This window comes from Erythrolamprus reginae, chromosome 9, assembly GCF_031021105.1.
Source record: "Erythrolamprus reginae isolate rEryReg1 chromosome 9, rEryReg1.hap1, whole genome shotgun sequence".
Taxonomy (NCBI): Eukaryota; Metazoa; Chordata; class Lepidosauria; order Squamata; family Dipsadidae; genus Erythrolamprus; species Erythrolamprus reginae.
The window spans coordinates 43,183,976-43,197,475 of record NC_091958.1 but is presented as its reverse complement, the minus strand read 5'-3'; the positions used below and the strand labels follow the sequence as shown (position 1 = coordinate 43,197,475).

At 46.9% G+C, this 13,500-nt stretch overlaps 2 protein-coding genes across 5 annotated transcripts in view; one reads left to right on the top strand and one right to left on the bottom strand.

The window, feature by feature from the left end:
- Nucleotides 1-6,125, top strand: part of CLUAP1 (clusterin associated protein 1) — a 63,300-nt gene extending 57,175 nt beyond the window's left edge. Inside the window, exons 11-13 of one of the 2 annotated variants that reach the window (XM_070761001.1) lie at nt 1,465-1,520; nt 3,337-3,393; nt 5,023-5,260. In XM_070761001.1, the coding sequence (XP_070617102.1) occupies nt 1,465-1,520; nt 3,337-3,393; nt 5,023-5,175 (266 nt within the window). In that variant the 3' untranslated portion in view covers nt 5,176-5,260. Of the gene's footprint in view, nt 1-1,464; nt 1,521-3,336; nt 3,394-5,022 lie in introns of both variants that reach the window. The other variant, XM_070761000.1, reaches the window with a different exon arrangement.
- NLRC3 (NLR family CARD domain containing 3) overlaps nt 1-13,500 on the bottom strand; it is a 58,071-nt gene that overhangs the window by 364 nt on the left and 44,207 nt on the right. For 2 of the 3 annotated variants that reach the window (XM_070760996.1, XM_070760998.1), the window contains 2 exons: nt 12,385-12,468; nt 4,890-6,553 (listed from right to left, as the gene is read on the bottom strand). In XM_070760996.1, the coding sequence (XP_070617097.1) occupies nt 6,463-6,553; nt 12,385-12,468 (175 nt within the window). In that variant the 3' untranslated portion in view covers nt 4,890-6,462. Of the gene's footprint in view, nt 1-4,889; nt 6,554-12,384; nt 12,469-13,500 lie in introns of those variants that run through there. The other variant, XM_070760997.1, reaches the window with a different exon arrangement.

The following is a 13,500-nucleotide window of genomic DNA, read 5'->3' as shown; positions in this document are numbered from 1 at the left end:
CTTACAACATGTTAGCAATAGCACTTTTTTAACAGAGCCAGCGTTATTGCCCCCACAATCCGGGTTCTCATTTTACCCACCTCGGAAAGATTGAAGGCTGAGTCAACCTTGAGCCGGTGATGAGATTTGAACCACTGACCTTCAGATCTACAAGTCAGCTTCAGTGGCCTGCAGTACAGCACTCTACCTGCTGCGCCACCTCGGCTCATGTGAGGGGGTGTACTACCTTCTGTGACATACTGTATGTCACTCAGGGTTGAACCGTGCTCTCTGAACTGAGTTTGTTTTCATGACCATTTTATTATCCAAGTAGGTAATGTCATCAGTGCTAGGCAGAGGTGGGCTGCTAAGGTGGAATGGTGATGTGTGCTCACCCCCGTGGCTCTGAATGCTAGTGGAGTCCAGCGCAATTATGCTACTGCACCTGGCAGGTAGCGAAATCGCGCACGGACACGCAGGTGCACCAAGGGCAAAAACCACAGCCTGCTTTCTCTGTCCATGCCACACGAGAGGGACTAGAGACTAAGAAGGCTTTTGCAGGATCCTTCCTGCCCAAGAGCCGGCACAAGGGCCAATTAATCTGGGGGTGGGTGGGGAGAGGAGGGGCTTCAATGCTAAATTGCGCTGTTTTCCCAGGTTTAGAGCTGGGGTGGCACAGTGTTTAGAGTGTAGCACTGCCGGCTACTTCAGCTAACTGCTAGCTATAGTACAGCCGTTCAAATCTCACCACCGCCTCAGGGTTGACTCAGCCTTGCATCCTTCCGAGGTGGTAAAATGAGGACCCAGATTGTTGGGGGCAAAAGGCTGAATCTGTAAACTGCTTAGAGTGGGCTGTAAAAGCACTATGAAGCGGTATATAAGTCTAAAGGCTATTGCTATTAATTCTAGGCCTCACTTTGGCACTAATGCATAAGTAGTTTCTTTAAAGCAGGGGACACAACCTCTCACATTCTTTCACAGGCTCTCTCCAACAAGAGCTGTTCAGTAATAAAACACCCATTTGTGGAAGGATCCACAGCTTCAGATATTAACAATGAAAAATTTTGAAGGTAGACGACCAACAGTCTTAGACCAAGTCAGTTTCTTTTGTTTTAAGCCCATCTTGCCTAATTCAACCCGAGTCAAAGGAAAATATGCTCCTTAGAGCAGTGTTTCCCAACCTTGGCAACTTGAAGATATCTGGACTTCAACTCCCAGAATTCCCCAGCCAGCGAATGCTGGCTGGGGGATTCTGGGAGTTGAAGTCCAGATATCTTCAAGTTGCCAAGGTTGGGAAACACTGCCTTAGAGGGTCGAAACCCCACCCAATAAGATGCCCATTTTCACAGGTGTGAACATTTCTACCTTTGATAGCTCTACCGACGATGGAAACATCTGTGTGCTTTGAGTTTATTTATCACTGGCTCTGTCAGAGCTTGGCTTATATTTTTGTGACGTTTTCTGACAAATAATTGTGTGTTTCAGGGCGGCCAAGCAAACGGCTGGTTGGAACCATGCAAGGAGGAGACACGGAGGACGAGGTAAGTGGCCGTGGCTGAAATCCCATGATAACATTTAAATGTGAGTTCATGTGCACTTTTTTGCAAATTCGAAACAAAGGGTTTTTTTTTTTTAGAATAGAATTCTTTATTGGCCAAGCTCATCCATTATTCTTTCATCGATTCTATTAATAAAGAAATAAAGATTATTTTAATGGTTTTCCTGCATGGAGAAAAGCATGAAAATTTCGCTCATTTCCCGCTGGTACAGTTTTGCATTTATTTATGACTAAGCCAAAACTCATTTCCTCTGCTTAGAATTACACTCGGTTTAAAGTAACAATTATTAAATGAACTTTTCAATGTTGGTTTTTAAGTATCCCAGTCTCTTATTTAAAATTTGTATACTGTTTTTATGTTCAGCTGTTTTATTTATACACCCACCAAGTCCCTCTATAAGCCAGATGGGTGGTTTCTAAATTTGACTCATTAATTACTTAAATTAGGCAAGATTGAACCTTCTTAAATAAATCAGAGATCGGGTGGGGGATAAAGTAGGATTGTGAATAATCGAAAGGTAAAAGGATCAACTATAAAGCTATGATTGCTTACACTTCTCTCTGAATGATACTTTTCATGTGTATAGTATATTCAAATATACATATGCTCTGCATACTTAAAGCATCTGAGATGTGAATGAGTTTTGAATGATTTATAGAATCCACTTTGATTAAAAGTGCTCAGGAATGCTGACAATAAACTGCTTTGCGGTACAATATTTTCAGAGCCCATTATTTCTCAGAATTGATAGCTTGGGCCTGAATCTTACATACATAATTTTGCAATTTACTCCTTAATCCCATGGCTTTCAGTGGGCACTCTCTTAAGTATTTTTCTCCGGGCATTCAGGATTCAGCTGAAATTTTACCCGGCCTCTTGTATAAAACATCCTTTTGATTCTGATGTGAATAGAAATTAGAAACGTGCCATTTATCATTTGCTGCTCTACAATACAGAAAGTCTTTGACTTACAAACTTTCTTTAGCGGCTGTTCAACTTAACAGCGGCCCTGAAAAAAAGCAGCTTACCTCCAGTCTTCACATTTAGAACCATCACTCCATCTCCGTGGTCACATGATCCGAATTCAGGCGCTTGGCAACCAACAAATATTTTGTGACGGTTGCAATATTCCAAAGTCCCTTCATCATCGTTTGCGACCTTTCCAGCCGGCTTCTGAGAAGTGGCCCATGGGGGAAATCAGATCTCTTTAATGACCGCCTGATTCGCTTAAGAGCTCCAGTGATTCATTTAACAAGTGTGGCCAAAAAGAAGAAGAAAATCCATAAAAATTGACCAGTTTACTTAAGCACCGCTTTGAAATGTTCCAAAAGTGGCCGTAAGTTAAGAACTACCTGCAGTAATAGCACTTTTCTTTGGTTTATTTGCGGGGCCCACCACCTCCAAAATAGAGCCGTTGACTCAGGGCCAGATTTGGGGGACGAGCAGGTCCGAAAATGGCTTGCAGGACTGCGCTGTGACATCAGCACAACTACCCACAAATAGCAGCATACACGGACGTTACACAGCCTCTCCTCTAACTAACCTGTAAAACTCAACCCTAAAGTTATCTGCCATGGTTCATGTTTCCTCAAACAAATAGTTGGCTCTCTTAACTGGATCGTTCACGAGCCGATCGTGCTGCTAAGCTGTCTTCTCCAGCCTTGTTTGGATGTGAAATTCTCTTTTCTATTTGCCTTTGGCACTCACGCTTTTTTTTTAACCCTCTCTGGTGTTTCGTTCCTCTTTAATTTCTTCCAACCTCCATCTTGTGTGGCCTCGCACGCTGCTGCTCCCAAAGATCGGGGCAGCCCGAGCCCGAACCAAAAAGCACAAAGCTTCCCGAGCCAAAGCAAAGGTGCGTTGTCTCTCCTGCCTGCCCCACACTTGGCTCCTCCTCTTCCTCCCTTGCCCACAATCCCCCTTGCTTCTCTTCTCTGCTCTTTGGGTCCTGCTGCCCATCAGAAGCCCTTGGCGGTTGGGAGGACAGGGATGAAGGTAAGACGCGAGAGCTGGCCAGGGGTGGAGGCCACCTACAGTAGCTTCTCCCCAACCTGGAGACTGCCAGTGAGGGAGGTGGAGGGGTTGAATCTAATGCAGTGTTTTTCAACCTTGACAAACTTGAAGATGGATGGACTTCAACTCCCAGAGTTCTGAGATTTGAAGTCCACACCTACAGCTCACCAAGATTGAAACACTCTGATCTAATGGAAGAAAGTCATCCGAAAACTAAGAAAGAGAACTTTCTCGGGAGTAGTTTTGTCAAACCTGTTTAGTCATAATTTTCTGGGTTTTCACAACATATTAAGGTTTAAATTGTGTTTTGGTAAACCCACTAGAGCAGGGGGTGTCAAACTCAAGGCCCGTGGGCCAAATACGGCCCGCAGAATGTTTAGATTAGGCCTGAAGGACCATCCCGCGCAGCGAAGGCCTGCCATCTTTGGCACTACCAGTGCACCCTCCAAGGCCGATGTGGGCGTGCGGGCATCTGGCACACACGTGCCCGTCAATGCAAGATTTGGTTTCTGTGCATGCACAGCAAGTGAAATCCTGTGCCAAGGATGCGGGGTGCGAGTGAGCATTTGGCGATTTTCATTGATATTTTTGCTTCCGCGCATGTGCAGAAGTAAAAACACCAGTGAAAATCGTTGAAATCTCACTTGCGCAAGCATCTCCACACAAGATTTTGCTTGTTGCACATGTGCAGAAGCCAAATTTCATGCGGGGCGCATCGGGGGGGTGCAGCTGCGCAGGCATCCCGAAAATCGCTACCGGAGCGTAGCACCTTACCATTCCAGTAGCAGGCCATCACTGATCCCACAGTGCCTCTGCCATGCACAATGGATAAATATTCTGCTGTGCCAGCCTCCTACACCCCTCTGCCAGTGAAAATGGAGCTCGGGAGGGTCGCGCGTGGCCCTCCCAAGCTCCGTTTTGGCCGACAGAGGGCTCGGCCCACGACAGGTTCCTCCGATAACGAGTGACGTCGAGTTGGCCACGGCCTCCCGAGGTCAAACACAACCCTGATGCAGCCCTCAATGAAATCAAGTTTGACACCCCTACACTAGAGGATGTGAGAACCAGGAAGTGTAATATTCTTTTTTTTTTTTTAATTGGAAAGGCAGGTTTGATAGTATAAATCTTGTTTCTTTCACATCAAAAATTTCCTTTTATCATTGTAGTTCCCTCTGGTACTCTATCTTCAAGCCAAAAAATTCAGAGGACAGCAGGTTGCCTTAGAAGGGGCAAGGGCTCTCTTCTGGGGCCTCACTGTGTCACTCTTGCACACGTACACAAAGTGTTCCATTCCTTAAAATTAGAGCTTTTATTCACAATGAACTAAAGAGGCTGTAGATTATTTAACCGGATAGCAACTGTATTCATTCAATCTTACGGATAAATAATATCCATATTAATCCTTCAAGACCAGGGTGTATTTTTTTTAAAAAAAAAAAATCAGATAACCAACGCATAATTTTTCCTACAGGATGACTCAGAGGAAAGTGAAATTGATCTGGATGACGATGACGACGACGATGATGATGATTTGGAAGATGACAGCATGGACATCTCCCCAACCAAGGCCAATCGGAGGGTCAGGAAGCCTGAGCCACTGGAGGAGAGCGATAATGATTTCTGAGGAACCTCAACAGGGATGCCAACTGACAACTTGCCCAGGACTAGATGTATGATGAGACCACACTGAGGCAGTGCAAGATGATCAAGAGAGTGATGAGAGAGAGAGGGAGAGGGAGAGAGAAAGAGGGGAGAGAGAGAGAAAGAAAGAGAGAGAAAGAAAGAAAGAAAGAGGGTGAGCGAAAAAATGGGAGAGAAAGAGAGGTTGGTTGGTTGATTTTAGGCCTCAAAGCTATTATTGCTTCATGAATTTTACACACTTTAAAAATTGAAGACACAAAATTACACCAGACATCAGTCCTGGAAAGTCCTACCATGCTGAAGGTTCAAAGAACTTCACATCTTCAAGTTATCAGTCAACAAAATCTCGGTTAGCGATAGGATGTGACTCTCAGTTATTTCAAAGAGCAGTTTAGGATGGATTAACAGCCTGAGTTTCTGTCTATTTTACAGGCTGCAGTTCAGTCTTAAAGAAGCCAAGCTCTCTGTCAGATAAAATAATAATATATATATTTTTCTTTTGCTCAAAGATCAAGGCAAAATTGTCAGTTGAGCAAAGTGGAGAAAACCCCCACAAGCAGAAGCATTCCCAGTTGTTTGAACTCCCCTATTTGTCCTTCAAGCTATTGGTACATCCAATTCCAAGCCAGTCCATTGAGTAGAAACCCCCAACAGAGGGGGGTGGGAAATAGCTCTAGGAAAAACAGAGTTTATTTTAACTGAATTAAATCATATACAACTCTAATACCATCCCTGGTCCTTCTGTAGAAGCACCTCTCTTCAGATTCATGGAAGTATTTGGCAAGACCATTTCGTTCAAGCCAAGAAGTATTAACCTTGTTCTGTACTGACGTCCCCTTGGTTCACAACTCTGGGCCAATGACAAATCTTGTTCCCTTCTGATTTTTGACTGTAACATTCCTGCATTTGGCAAGTAAATGCTCTTCACCTCCTTTGTCTTTGCTCTTGTGTCTTTGCCCCCAATTAAGAAATGCAAGAAACGTAATTCCAAAATCAATCTACCGCCCTCTTTCAAATCAGGTTTGGCCATGTAGCTTCACCCGAGCATCTTCCTCGCAGGAGGAAAAATCAAGAATGATTGGTTGAGAATGAGTCGGGCTTCTCTTTGATCCCAGTTTCCTGGCTGTATGTCCCCTTTAGGTCTTTCGCGGGCCTTCAGGGATATCCATCCTTCCACCATGCCCTCAGTCAGTGGGCCAGGCACGGGGAAGTTATCCATCCAGGCATACAAAGTGCCACCTTCTTCCTTCAACATAGTCCCAACTGTGCTTTATATCTCCACCACGCAGCTAGGGTTGTTTGCTCGGATGGCCTCGGAAATCACCTTTGCTCCTGATTCACCGATTTTATTTCCCAGTAAGCTGTGGGAGAAACGAAGAAGAGGGCCACTTATTTTATTTACTTACTTATTTATTTATTTATTATTTACTTATTGGATTTATATGCCGCCCCTCTCCGTGGACTCGGGGTGGCTAACAACAGTGATAAAAACAATATATAGCAATCCAATAATAAAACAACTAAAAACCCTTATTTATAAAACCAAACATACATACAAACAAACATACCATGCATAAACTGTAGAGGCCCAGGGGGAAAGAACATCTCAGTTCCCCCATGCCTGACGGCAGAAGTGGGTTTTAAGGAGCTTACGAAAGGCAAGGAGGGTGGGGGCAGTTCTAATCTCAGGGGGGAGCTGGTTCCAGAGGGTCGGGGCCGCCACAGAGAAGGCTCTTCTCCTGGGACCCGCCAAACGACATGGTTTAGTCGACGGGACCCGGAGAAGGCCAACTCTGTGGGACCTAATCGGTCGCTGGGATTCGTGCAGCAGAAGGCGGTCCCAGAGATAATCTGGTCCGGTGCCATGAAGGGTTTTATAGGTCATAACCAACACTTTGAATTGTGACTGGAAACTGATCGGCAACCAATGCAGACTGCGGAGTGTTGGTGTGACATGGGCATTTTTGGGAAAGCCCATGATTGCTCTCGCAGCTGCATTCTGCACGATCTGGAGTTTCTGAACATTTTTCAAAGGTAGCCCCATGTAGAGAGCATTACAGTAGTTGAGCCTCGAGGTGATGAGGGCATGAGTGACTGCGAGCAGTGAGTCCCGGTCCAGATAGGGCCGCAACTGGTGCACCTGGGCAAACGCCCCCCTCAGCACAGCTGAAAGATGTTTCTCTAATGTAAGCTGTATTTATATGCTGCCCACTCCAATAGGTCTCAGGGTGGCTACAGCAATTAGCCAAACTAATAAAAACAACAATAAAATAGAACAATAATAAAACAGCGATACTATAGAACAGTGTTTCCCAACCTTAGCAACTTGAAGATATCTGGACTTCAACTCCCAGAATTCCCCAGCCAGCGAATGCTGGCTGGGGAATTCTGGGAGTTGAAGTCCAGATATCTTCAAGTTGCCAAAGTTGGGAAACACTGCTATAGAATATGTAAAACCCTTTTAAAAAACCATACATGCACACAATCATTCTTAATTCCAGGCCTGCCGGAAAATCCAGGTCTTAACGGCTTTCCGGAAAACCAGTAAGGTGGAGATAGTACAGATCTCTGGAATCAGTTGATTCCAAAGGGTCAGAGCCACCACCGATGGGATCCGAAGAAGGCTGACCCTGTGGGCCCTTACTGACCACAGCAAGGTACTTCAGCACAAAGGTCAGGCTGATCAGCTATCCAATTGCATCAGGTTGGAAAGAGATGTGGGTTGTACCTTCACTGCTTACTTTCCGCCATTGGCTTACAGTGGTTATTCATTCGGTCATTTTTGACTCTTCTTGAGCAAACACATTATTTCAGCTGGTCTGACAGCTTCTTGGAGCTCCTGCTTAGATCATTGGCACTGATTGGCTACCTTGATTTCTGTTGACTTCTTGTTAAGCGTTTGTGTGTGCAGAGTAATCTCTTAGTAGTCAAAGACACACATACTCAGAGGAAACGTAGAAGTTTTGCAGATATCCGCCTGTTAGCCCACACATACTAATAATACAATCCAGATACATTATTTATTTATTTATTAAATTTGTATACCGCCCCTCACCGTAGACTCGGGGCGGCTCACAACAGTAATAGAAAACAATATATAATACAAATCTAATAACTAAAAAACTAAAAACCCATAATTTAAAAAACATGCACACAACATACCATACATAAACAGTATAGGCCTGGGGAAGTTATCTCAGTTCTCCCATGCCTGACGGCAGAGGTGGGTTTTAAGGAGGGTGGCGGCAGTTCTAATCTCAGGGGGGAGCTGGTTCCAGAGGGTCGGGGCCGCCACAGAGAAGGCTCTTCTCCTGGGACCCGCCAAACGACATGGTTTAGTCGAGGGACCCGGAGAAGGCCAACTCTGTGGGACCTAATCGGTCGCTAGGATTCGTGCGGCAGGTATATAGGTATATAAAAGTTAAGAACAATTCTAATCATACTCAATTACATCATTCAATAGCTCTCAATAAATATATAATGCTATAAGCCTTACTTATTCAGCTTACAAATCCATTAAAACATTATTTAAACACAGTTCTACAGCATAGTCACAAAGACAAACTAGCAGAGAATAATCAGGGAGAGAGAGACACTTCTGGCTCCTTATTTATTTATTGAATTTATATGCCAATGCTAACTGCAACACTGACTCTTATAGTGTTTAAATACATTTAAACATACATTGTTAGTTTGTTTATGTATTGTCAAACCCAACCAGTTATGTGCGTAATACTAACACTTTTTTTTCAAGTGCCTCTGATTTTTCCAAGCACCGAAGTCTTCTCTGTGGATACTTACCTGTGCATTAGGTGTCCAAAACATCTAAGCTTATAGTACCTGCATGACCTTAATGATATCATTTTCTGGCCTGCTAGCAAGTACAGTGGTACCTCGGCTCTCGAACGCTTTGGTTCTCAAACAAAAATTTCAGCAAAAATTTGCTTCAGTATCTGAACAAAAATTCGGATACCGAACAGCCACAGAAAATTTTGTTTGTTATCCGAAATGTTACCGCCCGCTTAACAGCCTCCCAGTCTCTATAGTCTAACCCAGGGGTCCCCAAACTTTTTACACAGGGGGCCAGTTCACTGTCCCTCAGACTGTTGGAGGGCCGGACTATTAAAAAAACGCGTGAACAAATCCCTATGCACACTGCACATACATTATTTAAAGTAAAAAACAAAATGGGAACAAATACAATATTTAATATTTATTCTTCCTTTCTCTCTCTCTCCCTTTCTCTCTGTCCTTCTGTCTTTCTAGTTCTCTCTCTTTCTCTCTGTCCTCTCTCTCTCTCTCTCTCTTTCTTTCTCTCTCTTCTCTCTTTCTCTCACTCACTCTTTATATCTCTCCCTCTTTCTCTCTCCCTCTCTCTCTCTCCCTTTCTCTCTCTCTCCCTTTCTATCTCTCCTCTTCCTTTCTCTCTCCCTCTCTATCTTTCCCTCTTTCTCTCCCCCCTCTTTCTTTCTCTCTCTCTTCTCTTTCTCTCACTCTTTCTCTCTACCTTTCTTTCTCTTTCTCTCTCTCCCTTTCTCTGTCCCTCTTTCTTTCTCTCTGTCCCTCTCTTTCTTTTTCTCTGTCCCTCTCTTTCTTTTTCTCTGTCCCTCTCTTTCTTTCTCTCTGTCCCTCTCTATCTTTCCCTCTTTCTCTCCCCCCTCTTTCTTTCTCTCTCTCTTCTCTTTCTCTCACTCTTTCTCTCTACCTTTCTTTCTCTTTCTCTCTCTCCCTTTCTCTGTCCCTCTTTCTTTCTCTCTGTCCCTCTCTTTCTTTTTCTCTGTCCCTCTCTTTCTTTTTCTCTGTCCCTCTCTTTCTTTCTCTGTCCCTCTCTATCTTTCTCTCTGTCCCTCTCTCTCTCTGTCCCTCTCTTTCTTACTCTCTGTCCCTCTTTCTTTCTCTCTGTCCCTCTCTTTCTTTCTCTCTGTCCCTCTCTTTCTTTCTTTCTGTCCCTCTCTTTCTTTCTCTCTGTCCCTCTTTCTTTCCCTCTGTCCCTCTCTTTCTTACTCTCTGTCCCTCTCTTTCTTACTCTCTGTCCCTCTTTCTTTCTCTCTGTCCCTCTCTTTCTTTCTCTCTGTCCCTCTCTTTCTTTCTCTCTGTCCCTCTCTTTCTTTCTCTCTCTTATCTCTGTGTGGGGGGGAGGCGGCTGCTTGAAAACCCCTGACCTCCATCGCCTCCCCCCCACGGCACAAGGCGAGCACACCTCGCCGCTGACACAGGCGGCGGGGACTGCCCTGTCCCCGTCCCCCTTGCGCAAAACTACGCAGCCCCAGATCGCTCGCTTCTCCAGCCAGCAAAGCCGATTGCCCGGCTTTGCTGGCTGATGCAGGAAAGGAAAGCCTCACATTTAAAAAGCACGCCACTTTCTGGGACTACGGCGCCGTGGTGGCCTTCAAGCGCGGCCCTTCGCGGCGCCCCCCACCCGTTCCTGCAGGAAGAGATCGGGCACTTTACCGGGAGGTGGAGGCGGCGTGGGGCCGGACGCTGGGTGCCGGGGAGGGCGAAGGCGTGGACGCGCCTCTCAGCTGCAGAGCGGAACGGGGATGGAGATCCGCGGCGGAGTCCGGCGCTGGGGCCATGCGGGACCGCTCATCCAGGCGCGCGTGGACCGGCAAGCCTGGATGAACGGTCCCGCATGGCCCCAGGCTCCCAACGCCGGACTCCGCCGCGGATCTCCATCCCCGTTCCGCTCTGCAGCTGAGAGGCGCGTCCACTCCTTCGCCCTCCCCGGCACCCAGCGTCCGGCCCCACGCCGCCTCCACCTCCCGGTAAAGTGCCCGATCTCTTCCTGCAGGAACGGGTGGGGGGCGCCGCGAAGGGCCGCGCTTGAAGGCCACCACGGCGCCGTAGTCCCAGAAAGTGGCGTGCTTTTTAAATGTGAGGCTTTCCTTTCCTGCATCAGCCAGCAAAGCCGGGCAATCGGCTTTGCTGGCTGGAGAAGCGAGCGATCTGGGGCTGCGTAGTTTTGCGCAGGGGGGACAGGGGGACAGGGCAGTCCCCGCCGCCTGTGTCAGCGGCGAGGTGTGCTCGCCTTGTGCCGTGGGGGGGAGGCGATGGAGGTCAGGGGTTTTCAAGCAGCCGCCTCCCCCCCACACACAAACTTAGCCATGGTGCACTTAGCTGTGACTTTCAGTGGACAGTTTTTCACTCACCGCGGAGGAGGAGGGGAGGAGGAGGTGGAGAGGCAAGGGGGCGGGGAGGAAAGCGGCCCTGCAATTGGCCAATTTCTTTCTCGCCTTTAGGGAGAGGAACTGTTGCTGCTCTGCCATAGGGCAGCAACAGTTTCTCTCCCTAAAGGCGACAAAGGAAGGGGCCAATTGCAGGCCCGCTTTCCTCCCCGCCCCCTTGCCTCTCCACCTTCTCCTCGCTGAGCAGCCGACCGCGGTGAGTTGACAGGAGATTCGGGAGCTTATTTTATCGACCAGTAAAATCTCGTGAGCTTGCCACGGGCCGGTTAAAAGACCTCGTTGGGCCGCATCCGGCCCGCGGGCCGTAGTTTGGGGACCGCTGGTCTAACCTCTCCAAGCTGCAGGAAGGGTGGGGGCGGCTGCAATACCGGCAGCTTCGGGGGGCTCCTTTCCTCAGTGCTTCGTCTTTTGCACCAACTTTCTCCTTCCCGGTGACAGCGGTGGCAACAGCAGCGGCTTCCCTTCGAGGAGCAGCAGCGCCGGGAACGTCACATGATGAAGGGAAGCCGGTGGAGCCATCTCAGCAGTTGCCACCGCTCCACCGGCTTCCTTTCATTACGTGACGTTCCTGGTGCTGCTGCTCCTCAAAGTGAAGCCGCTGCCGTCACCACCGCTGCTGCCGGGAAGGAGAAAGTTGGTGCACAAGACGAAGCACTGAGGAAAGGAGCCCCCCGAAGCTGCCGGTATTGCAGCCGCCCCCACCCTTCCTGCAGCTTGGAGAGGTTAGACTATAGAGCTCCTCAGATTTTTTAAATAAAGAAAATAGATTTAATTGGTTCCCAGCGAGTCAACAGGACCTGGGAACCAATTAAATCCATTTCCATTATTTCCTATGGGATAAATTAATTCGGTACTCGACCAAATCGGTTCTCGACTACACTTCTGGAACGAATTGTGGTCGAGAACCGAGGTACCACTGTATAAAAAAAACCAAACTCCATATGATCTTTGCTTCCCCATAAGTGTGACAGTAGGAAAGGCTGTAGTAGTTCATCAAAGGTACTTACTTGATGTAGGTGAGGTTGTGGCTGCCCGTCAGTGCCGTGGCAATGCAGATGGCCCCATCCATGCCCAAGGAGTTCTCCTGGAGGCTGAACAAGAACACGAAAACATCTAGCTAGCTGGGCACAATTAGGAAGTTCTAACATTGTTTGGTTGTTGCTCAGCAGGCGGAATGAACCGCAAAATTTCTTGCAATTTTGTACTTGTGCTTCGGTCTGATCTGACACGTCCCTCATATCTGCTCTAGCTTTATTCTCTACAGACGATCTTGAGACATTCCAAACGAATACTAAGAATCGATCCAGATTTATGTCGGAAGGAAAATCTAAGGACGTTTTTGAAAAATTCACCAATGTAAACAGTCCTGTTTTGCATCTCTTGTCTGCTTGAGCTTAAAGTGTTTCTTTCAGCTTGAGACAATTCAAGGCAGCCAGCTGATTTATTTATTTATTTATTGGATTTGTATGCCGCTTCTCTCCATAGACTCGGGGCGGCTAACAACAATGATAAAAATAACATGTAACAATCCAATCCAATACTAAAATAACTAAAAAAAAACCTTATTATAAAAACCAAACATACATACTGACATACTATGCGTAAATTGTAAAGGCTTAGGGGGAAAGAATATCTCAGTTCCCCCATGCCTGATGGCAGAGATGAGTTTTAAGAAGCTTACGAAAGGTGAGGAGGGTGGGGGCAATTCTAATCTCTGGGAGGAGTTGGTTCCAAAGGGCCGGGGCCGCCACAGAGAAGGCTCTTCCCCTGGGTCCTGCCAAACAACATTGTTTAGTTGACGGGACCCGGAGAAGGCCCACTCTGTGGGACCTAACTGGCCGCTGGGATTCGTGCAGCAGAAGGCGGTCCCTGAGATAATCTGGTCCGGTGCCATGAAGGGCATTATAGGTCATAACCAACACTTTGAATTGTGACCGGAAACTGATGGGCAACCAATGCAGACTGTGGAGTGTTGGTGTAACATGGGCATATTTGGGGAAACCCATGACTGCTCTCGCAGCTGCATTCTGCACGATCTGAAGTTTCCGAACACTTTTCAAAGGTAGCCCCATGTAGAGAGCATTGCAGTAGTCGAGCCTCGAGGTGATGAGGGCATGAGTGAC